The sequence below is a fragment of the Fusarium odoratissimum genome, assembly GCF_000260195.1.
Source record: "Fusarium odoratissimum NRRL 54006 unplaced genomic scaffold supercont1.13, whole genome shotgun sequence".
Lineage (NCBI taxonomy): Eukaryota > Fungi > Ascomycota > Sordariomycetes > Hypocreales > Nectriaceae > Fusarium > Fusarium odoratissimum.
In genome coordinates this window covers 390,502-411,934 of record NW_022158699.1, presented here as the reverse complement: position 1 = coordinate 411,934, position 21,433 = coordinate 390,502, and the positions used below count along the sequence as shown (strand labels likewise).

Genomic DNA, 21,433 nt, shown 5'->3' with positions numbered 1-21,433 from the left:
TCCGGATTATGCAGGGATGTGACCAGGGTGTTATGCATACCGGTCACAGTGCCTAAGAAATGAGTCGAGTTTCTTGTATAATCAGGCTGAATGGTTAGTTTGGGGTAAGGTTGATAGATATAAGCGTTTCAATGAGAGGTCATCAAAACCAGAAAAGTAAATTACAGAAGCTCCTTGGAAGCTCTCTCCCACCGGAACTCCCACCGGACTTATTCAAAAGGCATGGTTTGGCCGCTTTGACGGTGTGAGCCTTGCGTCCTTGCCATAAACAAATCGGCAGATCTTCCCCGCAAACAGGTCATAAGAACAGCTTCCGTATTACCAGGATCTCAATTGCCGGTTATCCGCTGCCGTACCTTTTAGCCAGCGTAACATTGCTGGGTTCTCCAGGAAATGTACGTAGATCATGAGGATGGACCGTATTATATAAAGGAGGGCGTTGACTGTAGTCATTGTCGTGGAATAGTATCCATTCAAGCATTCTTCTTTGAGCACTTCTCAACAATGTGGATTATCAAGGCCTGCTCAGTCCTCGCCGCTGTCTGCACCGTAGCTGCTGACAGTGCCGGCCCCAAGATTGACTTCTCCTCCACCACCGGTGTACCTCAGCATCTCGCCGCAGGTATTCTGTACGGCATACCCGACAACACGAACCAGATTCCAGACAGTCTTCTCTCTGGCTTCGGTTTTAACTATTACCGAGGTGCAGGTGCCCAAGTCTCCCATGGATGGAGTTATAATGAGGCTAGCTTCCAGCAGCGCTTTACTAGCGCTCATAACAACTATATCGTCACGCGTCGTCACAATGGTGGCTTTGTATTGTTGCTGAATGACCTCTGGGGCTTTGATTGCTCTTCTAATAACAATACGTCACCGGGTCCAGGTGATAATGGCGATTGGTCGTCTTATGACAAATTCGTCCAGGCTATCATTGCAAATGTCAAGAAATACAACATGCAGGAAGGCTTGGTCATTGATATATGGAACGAGCCGGAGGGGGGGTGCTTCTGGGGACGGAGCATTGACCAGTGGCTTCAGATGTGGGGTCGCGGCTGGCATCAATTCAAGTAAGTGTCGAGTTACCTCTGAGGATCAGACAAGACATGGACTGACTGGCTATTCAGTGATGCTTTTGGGAAGAACGTGTTGACGTCCGGACCAACTCTCGCCAACCAACCAGGAACAACCAATTCCTGGTGGACACAATGGGCTCAATTCGTCAAGAACAATAATTCCGTCCCCGACCAATATGTATGGCACGAGGAGGGTGGTTCAGGCTCCAACTTCGAGTACAGCTACGGCGTCTTGCAACAGATACTCACTAAATACGGTCTTCCCCAACGCCAAATCAACATCAACGAGTACGCCACATTCAACGAGCAAGTCCCCGCCGGATCTGCATTCTGGATCTCTCAGCTCGAACGCCGTAATGCTATCGGTCTTCGTGGCAATTGGCTAGGAGGCACACAGCTTCACGACTTGGCTGCCAGTCTTCTCTCCAAGCCTAATCCCTCGAACTACGCTTCTACAGGGTACTTTGCCAACGGAGACTGGTGGGTGTATAATTACTACTCACACAACATGACGGGCCAGCGCGTTTCGACTTCTGTGTCTTCTGACGGTCGGCTTGATGCTTATGCGACGGTGGATACTACAGCGCGTACCGCTAGAGTATTGCTTGGCTGCCATCCGCCTACCACTGGTACTTATGATGTGATATTCTCCGGCTTGGCAAAGTTGGGTCTCCCGTCTTCTGGAACGCTTCAGGTCAGGACCTGGAAATTCGCTGTGGGCAGTGACGTGCACTACAGCCAGATGGGCCCTCCTCAGGATTTGGGTAACTATGGCCACACTATTAGCAATGGTCAGGTTACCTTGCCGTTCTACCAGACTGATGATGTGACTACATATGCATGGGAGTTTAAGTTCTAGATGTTCATATGTATTCTAAGTTGTTGGGATATGTTGGGAGCTGGGGATGATCGATTTGTGAATTATGCAGAGGTGTGATAGGAGTGCTTCGGTGGAGAGCGAGAGTATTGGTCAGTAGTGAATTCGAACCATGTCTCGATAAGATGCATCAAGAAATGTCACTATAGATCAGCAATTCACTACTGTATTATTCTTGAACCGATACCCTTTTATTGCTCCCACCTTGTCGGTAATTTAAGTAAGCAGAAAATATCAAACCTACCCTGCATTTACCGTTCTCTGGTTGGCCCCTTCAAACGTTAGAGGAGGTTAACGCCCACGTGGTAGCGCTCTTTGGCTGCCGGAGCTAGCGGCATCAGTCAGCAATGACGCCAACGATTTAAGATGCGTTGTTTACAAACCTCAACTTCTTTCACACCCTCAACATGCGCCTTTGAAGGCTGGAAAAATGGTCATTTTGACTTCAGTTCGAAAGTCACCAGCTTATTTATATGCAAAAACATATTGTCTTTGCTCATTGGTCTCTCTCGTCCAAGCGACGCCTGTTTCATCGAGGGTACGTGTAACTCATACAAGAACACGTTTTCGGAACGGCCGAGTTGTGGTTTCGTTTCCTACAATACAAGAGAAGAGCGATACAAATTCTCGTCATTTAGCGACTTCACCAGCAAAAATCTCATTTTCTCAGAAAACTAGGGGTATCGTTGAAAGATGGTATCAAAGAGCTGTCGACTTGGCATCTGTCAAGACACTCCTGCAGAGGGACGAGACGGACTTCGCAACATACCCTGAGCTCAAATGGGATGCTCATGTCCGACATGGCTCCTCTCTACATCATGAAGAACAAAAGTTCATTGGGCTTCGGAAGTTGAGAATTTCATCACAAGGAGAAGATTCGTTACATCGCTTCCTAGACCTCTCACCTGATGAGAAGGTTGACCTCAGAGATGTGCCGCTCATCGCGCTGGGCGGCTCAGGTGGGGGTTACAAGGTGATGTACGGCTTTGTCGGGTTCATTTCAGCTGCCAAGAAGCATGGACTATGGGATTGTATTACCTGGACTGCCGGCGTTAGTGGAAGTTGCTGGACTCTTGCGGCTTACTATACCATCGCTCGACATGACATACAACGGTTGATCGATCATTATCTCACAGTGGCTAGTGAGCTTGCGCACCCCATGAGTATCCACGCCCTGAATATGGTTGCACGAAGCAAGAGAGGCGTCTACTTTCTGATAGGCCCTCTGGTCAGTAAAGCGCAGAAGAGCATCATTGGGCTGGGAATCATGGATCTTTACTCGACTCTTACGGCAACATATCAACTCCTGTCAAGAGAGCCAAAGGGAAGACTGAGCAGAGCGACATTTCAGTGGTCCAAGATCTGGCATCGATCGGGTATCGATAAGGGACTGGAGCCAATGCCGCTTCTCGCAGCCGTGAGGCGCGTGCCGAAGTATTCATATGAGCCAAAGACAATCTCCGCCAAGGCCAGGGATGTCAAGAAACAGCCAACATCTCGACAGCTTGACACCGTCGAAGGAAATGATCAAGCAAATTCAACAGTATCTCCGAACAGACGGTCTAAGAAGCTCTTCCAGTATTTCGAAATCTCACCTCTCGAAGTCGGTAGTCCGGACCTCAACCGTTACGTCCCAACTTGGGCATGGGGGCGAACCTTCATTTCTGGGTATTCCGTGGATCGTCGTCCTGAGCAGTCCTTCTCGCTCTTGCTGGGCCAGTGTACCAGTGCTCCAGCGGGCCCTTTGGCAGAGTGCATCAAAGCTCTCTTGGTCACTATACCCAAGAACACAATGGTGGCACGCTTGGTCACCCTCTTCAACAACCTACTTCAGTCGAAGCACTTTGAGGGCTTTTGGGGAAATCCGATTCGTGCGGGCCACGACCCGAATCCTTTTTATGGACTTGAAAGACCTGCAGGGATGCGAGAGCACACCTCGGAGCACTCTATGTACCTGTCGCGGGTGTCTCATCGGCATCAAAGAGGGATGCACAGCAGCGACAAATCCGTTTCCGATCCTGTAGCCTTGCAGTCGCATTCATTCCCACCGTGGGAAGCACAAGGACGTACAAGGCTCATGGACTCAGGCATGGCGAATAATCTTCCCAATCATATCCTCGCTCGGCCAGAACGGGGTGTCGACGTTTTCCTATCTTTCGATGCATCTTCAGATATCCACACCGGAGCAGCTGTTCAGCGGCTTCACCACTTCGCCGCCGACTTTGACATTGAGCTGAGAGATGTGACACGGGAGTTCCACAACCCACAGCGGAATAAAGCCTTATCTTCAAGTCACGCGTCGGAAGTCGAATCTCGATACATAGATCACTACGCCAGGGTCTTCTATGGAAGAAGACAGAGTGGGCAAGATATGTACATTATTTACTGCCCGCTCCTGCCGAATGCCTTGAACCCGGATTACAACCCTACGGTAAGTTTCCATTTGTATACGAATAAGCATACTGATAAGATCTAGACTGCGTCGTTTTCGACATCGACGAATCTCATGTGGACGCCTGATCAGGTTAAAAGCGTTCTTACAACGTCAGAAACGAACGTTTCACATTATGCTATCGATACCATTAAACGTGTGATGAGAAAGGTTTACGAAGATAAAAAGGCGTATAGACTCGCTTGAAAAGTTAGATTAGACTATAGACTTTGCTGGGACTATTATGTACTGTAGACAGACGCACCATCAGGCATCTTGTTCCAAGCTTAAGCGCTGACTCCTGGTGTCTCGCCAATAACAGTCAAGAACTTCTGAGCTCGTGTCTTGCCCTCCTTCAAACCCTTCAGACCCTCAGAGAGACCTTCTAGGCCGTTCTTACCAATGACGTAAGGATGGGCTGTGAACCAACCCTCTCGAAGACCCCTAGCAAACGCTGCACCCCATACAACACCAAGGAGCTTGTTCTTCTCATCCTTGTCATGAACATGGCTAACCTTCGAGACAACAACATCGACGCTAGGGTCAGCACCCTCGACTTCAGTCTTCATCAAGATATTGGTCAGCTTTGGCTTTCGGCCAGTCGAGTCTGGAGGACCGGCGATGGCCTTGGTAACAGTTCTGATGGTTGAATCTTCAGACACACTGTCAAAGGCTTTCCAGCATCGACCATCCGGAGCACCCCCCTTCTTTAAAGCTTCTTGGATTGCCTTGACCAGCTCTTCCTCAGTCTTGTAAGCGGTGTAGTCAACAAGAGCGTCGCCCTTGCTCTCGTCGAGGAATGGCTTGATAAATGCACTGCGCTGGCTTCCAACTGCGATGATCGGATGAACATTTGCAGCTGCGGCGAGCTTGATACCGTAAGCTCCAGTAGCGGTACTAGCTCCGTAAACGAGAAGAGGACGCTTGGCCTCAGTCTTGGCAAGCGGGGACCAAGGCTCGGGGATCTCAAGCTCCTGGAACAAAGCGCAGACAGAAGTGTACGCGGCGAGAGGAATGGTAGCCGCCTCTTCAAAAGACACTGAATCGGGGATATGGAAAGTTGTGTAGTATGGCGCGGTCGCGTACTCGGCAAAAGCACCGTGGGGAGTTCTCATCTCATGGAATGCGGCTACGCGGTCGCCTTTGTGGAAGCCGACGACATTTTCGCCTACGGCTTCGACGATACCAGCGATGTCGTCACCGCTGTTGTTTTCTTCGCCGAGCCAAATCGGGATCTTCCAATCCTTGGGGTTGGTGCCTTCAAGGCTTAATATTTATGATGAGAGGACGAGGGGATGGTTTGGCTTACCTGCAATGACAACCTTGATGAGCACGTCACCAGGGCCTGGCTTAGGAATCGGAGAGTCGATGATCTCGACGGATGTGTCTTTCTTGACGATTGCTTCCTTCATGATGTTTGTATTTGTGTGTTATCTCGTTTGCGAGTTTTCTCCTGACGACGAACTTCTGTAGTTAAGCTATAGATACCGAACACTTCTTATAGATGGCACTTGAAACAGTATTACAGTAACGTTATGCAGTACATTTCGCCTTTTCGCATGATATACATGACCTCATTTCCTCGGCATTCGACCTACATTAGTAATGCTGGTGGATCAACATCTATTTCTATTAATCGTTAGACTCCCCGGGTCTCGGGGTCTATCATGAACCCGGGACCCATTTAAGCTTTGACTTGCAAGCTTCATACGTCTACAGCATTTCGATTGTATATCGAAACGGCCTAAATATTGTCCCGAGAGAAAATAGTCCAATCTTTTATCGAAAAAAGTCTCCGAGAGAAATTCAGGTGAAGTTGCTAGATGCGCGTATTTACGTGTCAGCATCTTATTGTTGTGGGGTTTATGAGGGTCTCGATTTTCGGTTTCGGTTTCTACGCCGCTTCTACACCTTTCTAGTTAGCACGACAGGTCCCGCTTTCCAGCACGGAACTCTCCGTGCCGTCTTTGCCAGGCATTTCCAGCCAAGGGTTCAGTCTGCTCAACATGGAGATTTGTAATAAAAGGGTCTAAGGTGATGCCGAAGAACTTCATCTGTCGTACAGTGGCGACTTGAACCTTGCTGGTAGCCGTAACGGCGTGGCGAGCAAGATATCGTGCGTTGTGAAGGTCATCTATTGCTATAAAGGATGTTCATCTCATGACAGGTACGATATGAAACATCCATAGCGGCTCTGCAAATGAGCACCTTTTTCTATCTTCGCAACATTCGCACTGGGCAGTGGCCTGCGTGCAGAAACCATACTGATCAACAGTTAATTGTTGAAATTGTTCCAGACAATTGTACAGTGTTGCACCTCCAAAAACAGACACCGCCTTCTAGTCCCATAGCGAGGTAAGGCAGGCGATGCAAACATCAGCTGTAAGGTCTATGAACTCAAAAAGACACTCTCAAAAACACACTTCAGACGGCATACCAACTGTAGTAATGACTCTTTCACCCTGGCAAGACCGAAGATTCTGAGAGGAAAACAGTAAGTACTGTAGCGTATCTATAAAGGTCAGTAGGACGTACATGAAGGACACAAGGTATTGCTTACGTAGCTCCAGCTATAATCAATTCTTGACTCTTCATTCTTGTACCACCAGAAATCATGGCAACGAAGAATACCGTTGCACCCCCAACAGCAAAGAGTCGCGATGAAGTATTATTTAGGTAGGAGCATAAAATGACAGGGGCTAATAGCACGACGACAATGATGGGTGTCATCAAAGCACGAGAAATAAAAGCTGTAGATGACCTTGTAGGGATATAAATATGAGCGCTGTCTCGTGAGACCTTCGGAGAATAGCTCTGTAAGTTACGTAAGTATAAGTGGGAATATCATTCAGGTACTGCATAGGGATATACCGGAAAAAAGTAATCTCGCACACGAAGCAGATTCTCAGCCACGTTGTTTTCAAGGCCTATCATGGCAGATTCATCCCGTGGACTGGTGCTAAGGAGCTCCTCGGGTGGATAGTTCAAAAACCTGCTTTCTGCTCGTGCTATAGAACCCGTGCCATTGACCCAGTTCTGCAGATTCGTTACAGCTCGAGGATCGGCTTGTTCGAGTTCAGAAATCTGTCGACTTCTTAATAGGAACTTGTCTAGGCTTATTAGTTCAACTTTAAGACCACTAGAACTGTCAAAAACATTTTACCTAGATCCTCTAGTGCTTCGTCGAGCTCAGCAACAACTTGAGCTCTGTCTTGATTCTGGTCCCGCTGAGAACTGCCGAGAAACAATGGCCTTTCTTCGTCCCTATCAATCTTGTGCAGCTTGCTTTCAAGTGCGACAACACGATTTTGTTTGAGTAATAATAATCGAGCACGAACATTCAGAAACCTTCGTGCGACGAAAAAGGACTCATGTGAAGATATTAAAGACGAAAATTGGGGATATCCCTTAGGATAGTCCTCGACTTTGACAGCTGTTAGCCTCGCTTATAAGCAAATTCATTGACAGCCTTGCTTACTTTGCGGTAATTGCATTACCGGAGCACTCTTGTTCCAAAACAGTGACAAAGGAAGTGAGATGTCTGATGATGGCCAGGCCAGATTTGGCCACCCGAACCTCCAGTTTCTGCGGCTTGTACCTATCCTCGATAATGGCGTGGTGTTGCACTGGCCCAATTCGATATCGGAAGTAGTTGAAGACATCGTGCTTCTTCCTCGGAAAGCTTGTATTGCCGTCCAAACTTTGGTAACTCTAATATTGGAAGAATGTTGAAGCGGCTGGAGAATCCTAATAATTTTCACCCTATTCAGTAGGTTGAAACGCCGCGAGAAAGTGCATTTGTGATTGAAGTTGTACTTTTTAGTGTCTCGAGCTGCCTCTTTGCGACCCCAAGCTTATAGGCTCGGCTGTCCCGCTGAGGCGTCAGCTGGGCGTGCGCTCAGCCCCAATAATACCAGGGATTTGCATTAACAGCAATGCTTATCATCCAACAGTCCAACTTCTCGTCCTTTATAATCAGACCATACATAACTACGCTGCTATTGCGATCCTTTGCAATTCTTTTAATGGCAGCCACTCAAGAATGTTCGGCGCGCTGGGCGCTAATGATTGGAATCAACTATTACCCCAATGATCGACATCTACACGGCAGTGTTGACGACGTTAGCGACGTCAGGGCCTATCTGGAACAGCACAGCGCTACGGCTATTCATGCATCCGTGCTCACAGCCACTGTACCGAAGCTAGCGAAGGATCATCAGTCCACCAAAGATCCACCAGAGACACCTGAGAACAGGCCAACCCGGGCAAATGTTCTGAAGCAACTTCGGATAATCATTGATTCTGCGAAGGCTGGAGATCATGTCTACATTCATTTCTCCGGGCACGGTACTCAGCTCCCATCGGATGGCAACGTCGGCGAAACTGGCTTCGGCGAGCTAGGTCTCGTCCTTTACGAAGATGGCGAGCACGGAGCCAGCTACTTTCGCGGGCGCTATCTAGCCCAGGCTCTCAAAAGAATGGTCGGCAACGGCCTCATTGTCACAGTCGCGTTGGACTGCTGTTTTTCAGGTGCCGTGACTCGAGGCGACCGAGTCCGGGCTATGAAATACGATCCATCGCTCGACGCGGACAGAGTGGAGCAGGAACGAGAATGCAGAGACGCACTGGGAATTCCCGGGCGGGATGCCAAAATTGACAGAGACTGGCTTGTCAATCCCGAGGGTTACACGATTATTACTGCTTGCGGTCCCCACGAAAAGGCCATGGAAGTTCTTGTCAACAAGACCCAGAAACGAGGCGCACTGACGCATCACCTTCTCAGAGCTCTTACTACTTTGGCAAAGGTGAAAGAGGCTGTGTCGCACCAATCACTCCATGAAACGGTTGTTTCTCTGATGCAGGCGTCAGGGTGCAGCCAGACTCCAATGCGCTACGGCAACACTCTCCGTTCATTCTTCGGTTCGCTACTTCAGACAGAATCTCTCACCGCCTTACCAATATACAAGATAGAAGGTTCGAGGATCTTCATTAAAGCAGGGCAGGTCCATGGAATCTCAATTGGAGACGAGTTCACTGTTCAGAATAGTCTTTCAACTGGTTCAACTAGAAGTCCTGGCGCAAAACGCAGCTTCAGATTCATGGTCTCAAACGTTTGGGCCTTTGAGTCCGAGTTGACAATGTCGTGTGGAGTTCGGACACTGTCCACAGTCTCCCCATTCAGCACCAAGGATCTAGTGACTTTAAAGGCCACACAACTATCAACAGTTTCTTCCCACCAGATCAATGCTTGGCTTCCGGAGGAGTTGATACGTGAGAAGAAGTGGGAACATAAGTCGAAAGTGTTAAAGCACTTCCAAATACTTACAGAAACCGAAGAAAAAGACCTTTGTATGTTTCGACTAATAGTTAACAAGTCTAGGGCATACGAAATTGTTGGTGAAGCGCAAGAAAATATGCTTCAACTACCGACCCTCGACGATGGGTCAGACGATTCCTTTCCGAAGATGATGGAGACTCTTCAGCATGTTGCCACTTTCAAATACTTCGAAGGCCTAGTTAATGTACTTCCGTCTCCGAAGTTTAGATCTAAGTACAACATCAAGCCTATTGTGGCCTCCACTTCAAATGGTGTTTTCAAAGTTGTGGATGGGGGGACTTTTGGATTCACCATCGAGAACCATACAAATCACCCTCTCTACATGGCCATCTTTGACTTTGATCCTTCTTGGGGTGTGAAAAATCTTGTCTCCGGTTCTGGAGGCGATGATTATGTCCTCGTGCCACCATCAGCCCATTGCCAGAACCGCGGCGCGAAGGAAATAAATCTGAAAATGACGATTCCAGGTCATCTTAATCTGGGGACTCAGGCTCGAGATGTCATCAAAGTCTTCATCACTGACAAACCAGTTTCATTTCCGGGTATGGTTTTGCCAGGATTGGGTATGAACGTAAGCTTGAGGAGTTCGTCTGTGAGTGCAGAGATAATCTCCGACTTTATCAAGCACTTGGATACTGGGGGAAGGATGAGGAGTACAGGAAGTAAGGGAGCGTGGATGTCGCACAATTTCATAGTCTGGACCTCTGTCAACTAGCATATGGATACTCATGGTTCCGGATCAGATGAGGCTTTAGAAAGGATCATCTACCAATTCCAACTCACTCTCATCATACTCACGCCCTTGCATAACCTCCTTGCCACTATCATCGCAAAGGATATACTTTCCTCCTCTCACTTCTGAAACTGTATATGTTGATCCATTTGAGAGTACCCTGACCATGTCATTTGGCCTGAGCTTCGCGGTCTAAAGGATATTAGCCAGGTAGAGGCCTCTTGCCGCAGAAACTTACCGTAGCGAAGGTTCTAATGGTTGGACGACCCCCATCAATCACCTCCACTTCAGGCGCATCCTGTTGACTATGCGACGATCAGTGGCGCCATCATATATTGAGAAACATAGCATACCTTGACTCGATTGGAGCCTTTTGATCCTCTGACGAATCCTTCATCGTGAATGTGGTGGAGGCAAACTCAAACAGATTCGCTGCTGCTAAGAGACGAGGACCAATTGAGGTAGCTACCTGCTTATTCCTATACAGTACTAGCAGTAGATCCAAGATTTAAAGTAGTGGAGGCTGAGCCCAAGCGCTCGGATTTTAGAAGCTGGGCAGCGAATGCGGCTCAACCGTCTTGCGACCCAGTAGGCCTACCAAAGAATAGGCGACACATCGCCGGGAGGTTCTAAGCGAGCCGTCATGTAGCAATAGACAGGCAGCTTTGATGCACCGTGAGCATTTTTTCCACCTATTAGAATCGTTGGTTGGTTGGTGAGATTTCTGCGTCGAATCAGCGACTAATGTGCTTCCCTCCTTATCGGAATGCTGGGAGAGAAGGCAACTACCTGTGAGTGGTGATGAGATTCTACAGGAGGTTACACCACTGCTGAGACACAACAACGATTCGCCATCTTTTGGCTGCTGCCTGTTTGGAGGCCTTGTTTTCCACAATCATCCTTGTCTATCATAAAGTGAAAGCCAGTGGCTGGCTGACCAAGCTTGTAGTAAGCCTAAAATGTGCATAGTTGATTTTCGCCAGGATAATGTGATTGAACTACTGCTGCGTCTGTGATACCTCGAATGCACATGTACGTAGCGAGTAGCCTGGCTGCCTAGATTCTTGTCACAACGCCTCCAAGCCTTCTATGTATAGTTATGCAATTAAATATCTAAGTAATTGAATTAGCAGAACGTCTAACGAACTTTAAATGTAGCTAAAACATCAAGTTTGATCTTGACGAACAGGTCTCTGAGGTATCACAATCCCTTCCGCAGAAATTGTAAGCGCACTGTATTACCTCCACTGTAGCCCGATGCCTTCGCGCTGATGTACACCAGACAATGGAACCTATCCAAACAACCAGTATCCCAAGGGAGAAGTTCGAGGATGGCCTAGATAATGAAGAAGCAAGGCTGTCCGAATTGAATGATCTCATCAAGCAACTCAAAGAACAATTTGCAGCTACCGGCGATGTACAATATCTCCACAAATCCCTTGACGTGCGAAGAAAAATACTTGCCTTAATTCCACCCCACGATCACCAAAACAAGGCTCTTCAGTCACATCTACTTAGTAATGAGCTCAGCGATCGATTTGCGGAAACAGAAGATCTCAATGACATGAACGAAGCCATTGAGCTGGGGATACAGGCATTGAGCCTAACACCAGGGAGCGATCCCCGAAAGATAGTGTTCCTCAGACGACTTGAGTTTCTATTCGAAGAAAAATATGAGGAGACGCAAGATTTGGCCGACTTTGATCAGATAATTCACTACCACAGGCTGTCACTTGAGGCAATGGACTCTGCTAGCAGTATGCAGATGGCTGTCAGGCTTACTGCTTTGGGCGCGAAGCTCAACAAACGGTCAGACATCACAGGAGCAATCTTGGACTTGAATGAGAGTATCCAGATCATGCGACAGGTCGTTGAATTAAAACCTGGGAACGAAGACGCGCTGAAGAATTTGATCCAAACTCTTTACGATCGGTATAGATGGATTGGAGAGCTACGGGATCTGGAAGAATGCGTTCAGCTCCACGCACAGATAACGAATTCATCAGTCACCGAAGAAGAAAAAGTTGGATGGATGATAACGCGGGCGAATCACCTTTGCATTCTCCATGAGAGAACCGAAGATGAAGCCTACCTTGAAAAGGCGTTTCTGGTTGCAACCGACGCACTCGCCCTGATTCCCGAAAGCCGCTGGAAGTCCAGGTGGCTGCATTGTCTAGGGCGATTGTTCGGCTGCCAGTATCTGAAGACCGAAGGACTTGCCGACCTAGAAGAGGCAATTCGGCTGGAAAGGAAAGCTCTTGAGTTGACACCCACTGGAGACGAGCAAGGTCCGATTTTGACAAATCTGGGGAATCGTCTCGGTGACAGGTATCTACGAACTGAAGATGTTGCTGACATTGACGAAGCCATTGATTGCGCCAAAAAGTCATTAGACCTGGAGCCTGACAACCCTGAACGACTGTACAACCTTGCAATTAAGTTGGGCGACCGGTTTTCAAGAATAGGAGATCTGGATGATGTTGATGAGGCTATCGAGCTTGAGAGGAAAGCATTGAATATAATGCCCTTGGGTCATTCCGAGAGATCAGACTATCTGAATATTCTGGGCAACCAGTTGGGTGATCGATACGAATATACAGGAGATCTTGACGATCTAGAAGAGGCCATCCGTAACACCGAGGAAGCTTTGAGCCTGATGTCAGAAGATCATCCGCTCAGAGCAGCGTGGCTAAACAGCCTTGCTAAATATTACCTAAACCTGTTTACCACGACAGGAGACGAGCATGTCTTAGAACAGTCCATCATACACTACGAACTAGCTCTTAATCACGAGAGGTCAGCGACAGAAGATCGGATTACAGCTGGCCAAGCCATTCTCTCCAACTCTTCAGACAGTCAGCAACTTTACGATACCGCAAAGCTCGCCGTGAGTCTCATACCAAAGCTTGTGTCATGGTCCCACGAGAATCACGACCGACAGTATGTTCTTGGTAAAGTGGTTGGGTTAGCCTCCGACGCAGCAGCAGCAGCATTACAAGCAGATCGGTCACCCATGATAGCCTTGCAGCTCCTCGAACAAGGCCGTGGTATCATTGGAGCATCGCTACAAGACATGCGGAGCGATGTGCAAGATCTCGCGAGGCAGCACCCGCATCTTGCAGAGAGATATCGTGCTTTGCAAAGTGAGTTGGACCGGCGTGCTGAACATGGCAAGACCACGGATGTGCAGTCACAGGTTTCGATCAATCGAAGGCATGCCGCTGCCAAAGAATTCACTGAGCTGGCAGTTGAGATCCGTAAGCTACCTGGATATGAGGAATTCATGGTTTCACATACAGAAGACGAAATCTGCAATGCCTCAGAGCGCGGTCCAATCGTTGCCATCAACACCAGTAGACTCCGTTGTGATGCTCTACTGGTCTCGGACGGCCAGGTTCGTGCGCTGGAACTATCTAGTATAACTCTGGAGGAACTGGAGCGCAGGATCAAGCCTTGGAGCCTGGCAAGTCCACAAACCCTTGAGTGGCTCTGGGATACCATTATGGGCCCTATACTTAATATGCTAGGCTTTACCAAGCCTCCACCGACAGATAAATGGCCCCATGTTTGGTGGATCCCGACAGGACCTTTAGTTCAACTTCCGCTTCATGCAGCAGGCTACCATCGGCAACAAGGTTTTGACGCAGTACTAGACACAGTCATCTCTTCATACGGCTCGTCGATCCGCAACATCATCCGTGGCCGTCGAGACTCATTCCAGTCATCCAGTTCTGATCAGGCACTGCTCGTTGCAATGGAGCATACGCCAGGCCATGACACCCTTTCCTTTGCCAACGAAGAGGTAGAATTGATAGACGGTATCATCCGCTCTATGGAGCTGAAGTCAATCATACCCGAACGTACTAAGCAAGAGGTTATCCGATATCTCCCAGATTGCAGAATCTTCCATTTTGCTGGCCATGGTCTGGCTCATACAGAGGATCCATCGAAGAGCTGTTTGCTCCTAGAAGACTGGGAGGATGACTCGCTTAAGGTTTCTGACCTTCTTGACATGAATATTCGTCAAAAAGCGCCCTTCCTCGCATACCTTTCAGCATGCGGCACAGGCCAGATCAAAGATGAGACGTCATTTGACGAGAACATCAACCTCATTAGCGCGTGCCAAATCGCTGGATTCAGGCATGTGATCGGGACGTTGTGGAACGTCCAAGATGATCTGTCTGTTGAGATGGCAAAGATGACGTATCAGGAGCTTCTCGAGTCCGGTATATCGGATGAGTCTATCTGCCAGGGGCTGCACAAGGCAACTCGTGAGTTGAGGAGAAGGTGGATAGAGAAGTACGGGACTTGCCAAAATCTGAGAACCGCTACTGACTCCGATAGCCATGAGGCAGCCAAAGGGTCTCTATCGCGTTCAGCCAGAGACGCATCTTTGATCGGTAGTACGGACAATAACCTTGGGTCGGCCGATTGGGCACCGTATATACACTATGGGGTATAGATCAACATTGCGGTTTAATGTTAGCAAAAGCGAGACTTTGGTCATTTTGGCCTGAATTTTAGTAAAATGGAGAAGGAATCGCATCTATCTTCATTTATCAATTTGATAGGAGAGCCAGTAAACAAGGTGCCAACAATTGTGAAACAAGGAAACAATTAGGATGTATAGATAAAGCATGCGACAGGACTGCAACCAAGCCATCAGCTGCAAGAGACGTCATTTGAAGCCAAATCTGCCTTGTGAAGACGCTCTCCAATCAAATCCGTGGTTTCAGTCACTCTGTCTGTGGTGGCACGTGAGGCCTCAGATCAGGCTGTGAAAGCCCGAGGCGCCGTTCGCCCAAAAACTTGCCATCAGCATCTATCATTATGGTTAACACCATGCTGGAAAACCATGATTCCTCATCAGACATCGCATCCACGGCGTGCTGCACCCTCAACAGGCGACCGCACCCAGTCCGACAGGAGTGTTGCTATTACTGAGCTCGAGAATGCAGTCGCTCACTTCCAAGCTACACTGACGGATGATGATCGAAAACGCCTACAGGGCTTGAAGAACCTACCGCATGATGCCCAGTCGATCATTGTGTTCACAGCTGAGCTAGATATGCAGCAAAGTGGAAACCGGAGAGGTAAAAGCATTGCTTCACGGCTTACATCATTTCTACAAATTATCCAACAATTCACTCCCGTTATCGATACATATATTCAATCAAATCCTGATATCAGCGCACTCATCTGGGGTTCAATTAAGTTGACATTTACGGTATATGTTCTTATCAGTCATCAATTCCTGTCTGTCAACTAACTATCGTTTCTTTAGTTTCTCGCAAACTTTCTATCCCAATTTCAATCCTTCGTTGAATTATTGCAAGGTTTCGGCTCTCTATATTCCAGACTTGGACACTATCAGATACTTTTCCAAGACTCGACCCGCTTGAATGATTCAATTTGTCAATTCCACACGTCTGTGGTTCTCTGCTGTGAAAAGGTTATTTACCTTATCCGTCAATCTGGTATGTAAAATAAAACACTACCTAACTCCCTGAGACTAATTCTCATCCTTCAAGCATTGACCAGTCAAGTCTGGAGAGCCATCACATGCTCATTTCAGACTGAGATTCGGAGCCATGTCGAAAACGTCAAGACAAAAGCCGAGAATGCGCAGAGCGAAATTGAGTTGGCTAAAGCACAAGCTGATTGCCATGAGCAACAGCAGCAGACTGAGGAGAGGCAAAAGGCCTCAGATTACAGGCAGCAACTCTCTACGTGGGCAACAAAGTACAGCGCTGCCATGAAAGATTTGCAAGATCTCAAGGAAAAGTATGGCAGAGGTAAATATATACGCATTCACGTTACGTATTGAACTTACAATCCTTTCAGACAAGAAGCGAAGCAGGCTTATCAATGAGCTAGCATCTTATAATTTCATGCCAACATTCAACAGCATGCGCAACAAACGCCACATGGGCACCGCTGAATGGTGTTTTCACACACCTGAATATCAAGAGTGGGCTAACGCCAACAAAACAGCCGTCCTCCATATCACAGGGAAGAGTGAGTCAAGGGTCACGACTGTGCGTACCACGTTCTTTATCTAACAAGATCTATAGTTGGATCTGGAAAGACAATCTTAGCGTGAGTCTACTACTACTGTTAGTCTTGGAAAACTTTCTAACTGGCTATAGATCCTCAATTATAGAATGGCTGTGCCGTGCTCCAGTATCTCGACAATTCACCTCCTTCTTTTTCCTTCGTTTTGACGAAAGGAAAAGTCTTTCTGCCTCGACAGTTATTCGGTCTTGTCTCCAACAGCTTTTGGCATCCCCCTTGATCCAAAGCTTGGACTCAAGTGCCATCTCTGAGCTGGATGGCTGTCTAGAGCAAGCTAAGTCCTCGATGTTCTCAGTCGAGTCGTTGAGATTACTTTACACTACCGCAGCAACGAGCCTAGATGATTGGTTTATTGTAATCGACGGGTTGGACGAGGTCGACGTCGCAAGACAGATAGGACTGCTGAAATTCTTTCGCGAAGTTTTTAACCAGCTCCCAGAACCCCGTCGAATCAAACTATTACTGTCATCCCGCGAAACATGCTCCAGCGACATCGACCGGATTCTACCTGAAGCCACCCGTCTCTATACTGGATTGAGGCCCACTAGTTCAGATATCCGGTTGTATGCCGAGGACATCATTACGAATAAGGTTTCAGCCAAGGCGCTTATAGTCAGTGATCCAGAGCTAGTCGATGAGATCATTGAAGTGATACATCAAAAGGAGAAGGGGATGTAAGTAGATACTCCTAACAGATCATAAGAGAAGTCTCTCTAATACAGTGCAAGGTTCTTATGGGTTTTTCTCACGATTGATGACATCTGCTCCCGAAAGTCTGATAAGGACATCAGACAGGCACTACGAGATATTCCAGTCGACCTCCCAGCCACATTTGACCGCACCCTTGGCCGTATAGCCGCAAAGAAAAACAACAAATCGATCGTTCAGAAGGCATTCACTCTGATTCAAGGGTCTTTTGAGCCACTAACCCTTGATCAACTTCGCGAGGCTCTCTCAGTCGAGATAGGCCAGCAGACCCTTGACCAGGACGATCTTGTTAGTGGCATAGATCGCCTACCTACGTGGTGCGAGAATCTTATATGCGTGGAAGAGTCAGATACTGTCCACTTTAGCCACCACTCGATTGGGAAATACCTTCTCACCCCAGGCTCGAGAGACTTTGGGGATTTTCATCTTGACGCAGACAAGTGTGATCAATTCATGGGTGAGCTATGCGTCACATATATCAGCCTTGATAACTTCCAGAGGGCGCTGGGATTCGCGAGGAGCTTCAATACAGACTCTTCGCACATGGATATCGATATAGGCGGACTGGCTGAGCAAACAATGAAAACCGCAGTCGGAGGCAACATCGGGTTCCTAATTGGACGATTTACACGAGAAGCCGTTCTGGCTTCGCGGTCAAGAAAGGCTCGCCTTGGCAAGGTTCAATGGACCGACTCCACGCTCTCTTCAATTCCCATGCATAGTTTCGGTCCTGCTCAGAGCACGAAGGGTTACACATTCTATGAATATGCCTCCGAACATTGGTTTAAGCATCAGCTTTTTATCGACTCGATCAAGAACGAGGCTACATGGAGATTACTAGGCCAGGTTCTGCGAAGGCCCCGTCAATACTCCCAGGGCGAGCCATGGTTTGAGCCAGCCTGGACAAAGGGTGTCAGCGAGATCATTGGCAATGATGTCCTCTTATTTGGCCCCGGGTTTGACTCCTACCGAGGAACCGCAGTATCCCTGGAGACAGATGAGAATGGAAGGCTCATGAATACTGCTACGTTGAGAGACCTTTGCCACGTTTTTATGTATGCCATCCAGAAACGTAACGCAGGCCTTGCTTGTCGTGTGTTCATGCTGCTTGTTGAGGACTACAAGAGGCCAGCGAATCGTCGTCTTCACGGTTACCTTTCGGTTATCATAAACAGGATGGCAGTGAGCAAGAATCACGAGATCTGTAAAAATCGATGTCTCAGCCGTGCAAGACTGCAACTAAACCACGTTGATCTTGTCCGAGAATTGAGGGCAGCGGTCGCTAGTGGAATCTCATATTTCCCCCCGCTAGATGGGAACGAGGCGCTTCGGAGCTGTGCATGTCCACGGGAAGCCGATTATTCCTTAAGGGAAGAAATGTGTCAGCTTCTCGAGACTGGCTATCGGCGACATGAACAACCATACCTGTATCCGTTCGCAGTCTTGGCTGAAGAACTTGGCACTGGTTCCTCAGTCGAAAGATTACGTAACTTCAATCAGGACAAACGGTTTGAAGTGGAGTTAATCCTTTCTTCCAGGACGCGCCTGGGGAGATCATTCTTTGACATTTTAATCGAAGGGGCTTTGGTTGACATGGAGCGTATGAAAGTCTTCCTAGCAGAACGACTTCGTTCACCACAGAGACCGCGCGTTCAAGATCATGGTCTATTTGGATTCTTGGGGAATTCAGATCAGAGCCAACATGTTTATTTGCAGCGACGCCTCGATAACACTCTTGCTTTTCTAGGTACCGTGCAGGCGGCAAAGGCAAGTGACATACAGGTTGTTGAACGCTCACTGGCGAAGTGCTTAGAGGCTGGAGGGTCTGTTCCACTGCATAAAGCAACTGTTACACTTCTGTTTGTGAAGATATTGCTACGGCATCGCTGGCCGGTATCCATATGCCAGGGCATGGTCAAGGTGTTTTTCGGAGAGCCACTGAAACGGGGTCTCGACTATGCAAACGACAGGGTACTTTCTCATGCAGTCCGATTAAACAGATGGGATCTTGCGACGTCCCTGATTGACGTCCAACCCGTCTCTTCAGACGAAAGAGAATTAATTGGAGACATGTCATATATCAAGCATGCTCTTCGCTGTAACGACTGCCGACGCATTGCTGCAGCGGCGCCGACGTCATCAAAGAACGGCCGAGGATCCTCTATCCTCTTCCCATATAGGTATGGGCTGTGCTCAGTACATTGGAATCTGATAGGAAGAAACATTGATGGCAAACTGCTTGAAAATGAAGCAAAGGCTTTATTTTCAAAGGAATGGTTTACGTATCCATGAAACTGATGTTTTTCTGATCAATTGTCATTTATATGTCTGGTTTCACAGACCCTGCACATGATTAGCTTCTAGATAATAAAGTGTTGGAAAGTGTATAACTATTATCTTGTAATATACAAAAAGCGAAAGCAGTAGTCCTGAGAAACTATATGTCTTTACTGTCGCACTCTGATAGTTAATATAACCATTCACACAGCTCACTATTCACCTAAACCCCATGCCGACTGCTCTGCAACCACTCTTGCAACCCCCTCTGCGCAGCCTCCATCCCCTCACGAACAATCTTAGCCGACTCCTCAGCAGCCTGAAACGCAGACTCAGACGCAGCAACAGCCTTCTTCGCCTCTTCAATCTCTCCATTCGTCGCCATAGTCACAGCCTCTTCAGCACGTCTCGCAGCGGCGCCACCAGCCCACGCCGCTCTGCGCTCAGCATCTTGAATAGATGCGACAGTGTCACTAACAGACTTAGCGACGTTAGACGCATTCTCAGCGGTGTGCTCTGCATGACGACGGGAGACTTCGTCTTGTCGTGCTGCGTTCTCGGAACCGCGGACAGAAGCTTGGGCTGCGCGGAGGAGAGCGACTGTTTCTCTTGCGCGCTCGTGAGCTGTTTCGGCGGATTGTCTGAAATATGTGGCTAGTCGTTCATTTTCTGCCTTTTGCTTATCATCGACCTTTTCGGTTTCTTCGCAGATGATAGCGGAGGCGATGACCCTTTGAGCTTGAGCGACTGCATCCTCAGCTGGGGCCGTAGCTTCAGCGAGAGTAGACCAAGCACGAGATGCGCAGTCAAAAAAGTCCGTCAGTCTAATCGAGTTCGCAATAACAGCATCACGTCTCGCCTCAGCTGCAGCGTTGACCATCTGCTCCTCGTACTTTTTCGCCATGACACCGAAGTCTCTGGCCTCTTCAGCTGCTGCCTTTGCTCGGGCTGCATTCTCGGAGACAGTCCAGGCAATGGTTCGAACCTTCTCGCGGTATGCAAAGTAGATGTGAACCCATGTACCAACTGTCACACTGATGAGACAGAAGCCAAAGACGGGTAGCAAGGTGGGAGAGAAGAAGGGGACCACGGCTGTTAGTGACCACCAGTTCACCACTAGCCAATATGTCTGGGCATGTTCAAGGTAACAGAAGCGAAGAGGTCCGTAAATCTTGCTTATGGGAGCAAATAGGTATGCAGCGGCTGATACAGCCGTGACAATGCCGACGAACATGTATTGAACCCATGGTTGGAAAGGAAGAGGTAGGTCGTAATAGAGGGTCAGGTAGTAAGCCAAAGACATCAATGAGCCCACTGGAATGAACACAAAACATCAGTACCTAGCTTTCCATCGACAAGAATAATTAGTCCTACCTTTGAAGTATGTCCCGACCCGACTAGAGATTGTCTTGAAGTCAAAGAATGGCCCCAGCAACAACTTCCAAGAAAGGGTACTTGTACTCTCCTGGCCATTAGGTAGTGTCCAGATACCGCCAAAGTATAGCGCGACGATGAAAATTAACGGGCTCGATATTTGCGAAAGAATAACATTAAAATCAGGAAAAATAGTAAATTGATTCAGAACAAGTGCGACGAATATCGCAGTCTTGATATGGGGCACGATTAACCTGGAGAGCGACTCCAGGGCGGGGAATAAGTCCTCGCTAGAATTAGACGAAGTCATGGCTTCTAGAAATATTAATACAAGATGAAGTTGAGTTGAGAGAGAATTTGCTCCAGAATTGGGATTTTATTCTTCATCTTGGACTGAAAGTGAGGCGCTCAGTGCCCAACTCAACGTGCAGCTGCAGCATGCATAGCGACGTGGAATGCAGAGCCGAGATTTTGATCCAATCGTATTCGGCCAGCTTTGTTTACTGTAGCGCATTCGAATGGGGAAGTCCACAGATTTATCTTTTAA

The 21,433-nt window shown here is 48.0% G+C and overlaps 9 protein-coding genes across 11 annotated transcripts; 5 read left to right on the top strand and 4 right to left on the bottom strand.

Annotated features, from left to right (window-relative positions):
* Window positions 1-445: 445 nt before the first annotated feature.
* Window positions 446-1,932, top strand: FOIG_08536 (uncharacterized protein; the record flags this gene model as incomplete). The annotated part of the gene is made up of 2 exons (XM_031208581.1): window positions 446-1,067; window positions 1,125-1,932. The coding sequence occupies exons 1-2, from the start codon at window positions 505-507 to the stop codon at window positions 1,930-1,932; spliced, it is 1,371 nt and encodes a 456-aa protein (XP_031061587.1). The 5' UTR covers window positions 446-504.
* Window positions 1,933-2,338: 406 nt separating this feature from the next.
* Window positions 2,339-4,748, top strand: FOIG_08535 (phospholipase A2). The gene is made up of 2 exons (XM_031208580.1): window positions 2,339-4,381; window positions 4,427-4,748. Exons 1-2 carry the CDS (start codon window positions 2,381-2,383, stop codon window positions 4,586-4,588), a joined length of 2,163 nt encoding a protein of 720 aa, XP_031061586.1. The 5' UTR covers window positions 2,339-2,380; the 3' UTR covers window positions 4,589-4,748.
* Window positions 4,546-6,338, bottom strand: FOIG_08534 (NADPH2:quinone reductase). The gene is made up of 2 exons (XM_031208579.1): window positions 5,691-6,338; window positions 4,546-5,639 (listed from the first exon to the last, which is right to left on the bottom strand). Exons 1-2 carry the CDS (start codon window positions 5,791-5,793, stop codon window positions 4,669-4,671), a joined length of 1,074 nt encoding a protein of 357 aa, XP_031061585.1. The 5' UTR covers window positions 5,794-6,338; the 3' UTR covers window positions 4,546-4,668.
* Window positions 6,339-6,424: 86 nt separating this feature from the next.
* On the bottom strand, window positions 6,425-8,191 carry FOIG_08533 (uncharacterized protein). 2 transcript variants are annotated; one of them, XM_031208577.1, is made up of 4 exons: window positions 7,860-8,191; window positions 7,545-7,805; window positions 7,253-7,491; window positions 6,425-7,195 (listed from the first exon to the last, which is right to left on the bottom strand). In XM_031208577.1, exons 1-4 carry the CDS (start codon window positions 8,041-8,043, stop codon window positions 6,938-6,940), a joined length of 942 nt encoding a protein of 313 aa, XP_031061583.1. In that variant the 5' UTR covers window positions 8,044-8,191; the 3' UTR covers window positions 6,425-6,937. The 2 variants fall into 2 exon arrangements, with proteins under 2 accessions (XP_031061583.1, XP_031061584.1); XM_031208578.1 differs by lacking the exon at window positions 6,425-7,195 and having other exon boundaries at window positions 7,219-7,491; window positions 7,860-8,165.
* A 142-nt stretch (window positions 8,192-8,333) lies between these two features.
* Window positions 8,334-10,578, top strand: FOIG_08532 (uncharacterized protein). The gene has a single exon (XM_031208576.1). It carries the CDS (start codon window positions 8,407-8,409, stop codon window positions 10,432-10,434), a length of 2,028 nt encoding a protein of 675 aa, XP_031061582.1. The 5' UTR covers window positions 8,334-8,406; the 3' UTR covers window positions 10,435-10,578.
* On the bottom strand, window positions 8,356-11,065 carry FOIG_08531 (uncharacterized protein). The gene is made up of 3 exons (XM_031208575.1): window positions 10,806-11,065; window positions 10,691-10,757; window positions 8,356-10,644 (listed from the first exon to the last, which is right to left on the bottom strand). The coding sequence occupies exons 1-3, from the start codon at window positions 10,847-10,849 to the stop codon at window positions 10,471-10,473; spliced, it is 285 nt and encodes a 94-aa protein (XP_031061581.1). The 5' UTR covers window positions 10,850-11,065; the 3' UTR covers window positions 8,356-10,470.
* A 485-nt stretch (window positions 11,066-11,550) lies between these two features.
* On the top strand, window positions 11,551-15,128 carry FOIG_08530 (uncharacterized protein). 2 transcript variants are annotated; one of them, XM_031208574.1, is made up of 2 exons: window positions 11,551-14,751; window positions 14,797-15,126. In XM_031208574.1, exons 1-2 carry the CDS (start codon window positions 11,738-11,740, stop codon window positions 14,912-14,914), a joined length of 3,132 nt encoding a protein of 1,043 aa, XP_031061580.1. In that variant the 5' UTR covers window positions 11,551-11,737; the 3' UTR covers window positions 14,915-15,126. The 2 variants fall into 2 exon arrangements, with proteins under 2 accessions (XP_031061580.1, XP_031061579.1); XM_031208573.1 differs by having other exon boundaries at window positions 11,551-15,128.
* A 179-nt stretch (window positions 15,129-15,307) lies between these two features.
* On the top strand, window positions 15,308-19,723 carry FOIG_08529 (uncharacterized protein; the record flags this gene model as incomplete). Its single annotated transcript, XM_031208572.1, has 7 exons — window positions 15,308-15,679; window positions 15,737-15,929; window positions 15,984-16,247; window positions 16,297-16,470; window positions 16,527-16,551; window positions 16,602-17,201; window positions 17,256-19,723. The coding sequence occupies 7 exons, from the start codon at window positions 15,308-15,310 to the stop codon at window positions 19,525-19,527; spliced, it is 3,900 nt and encodes a 1,299-aa protein (XP_031061578.1). The 3' UTR covers window positions 19,528-19,723.
* FOIG_08528 (uncharacterized protein) lies at window positions 19,541-21,231 on the bottom strand. Its single transcript, XM_031208571.1, has 2 exons — window positions 20,887-21,231; window positions 19,541-20,826 (listed from the first exon to the last, which is right to left on the bottom strand). The coding sequence occupies exons 1-2, from the start codon at window positions 21,194-21,196 to the stop codon at window positions 19,736-19,738; spliced, it is 1,401 nt and encodes a 466-aa protein (XP_031061577.1). The 5' UTR covers window positions 21,197-21,231; the 3' UTR covers window positions 19,541-19,735.
* Between the last annotated feature and the right edge of the window lie 202 nt (window positions 21,232-21,433).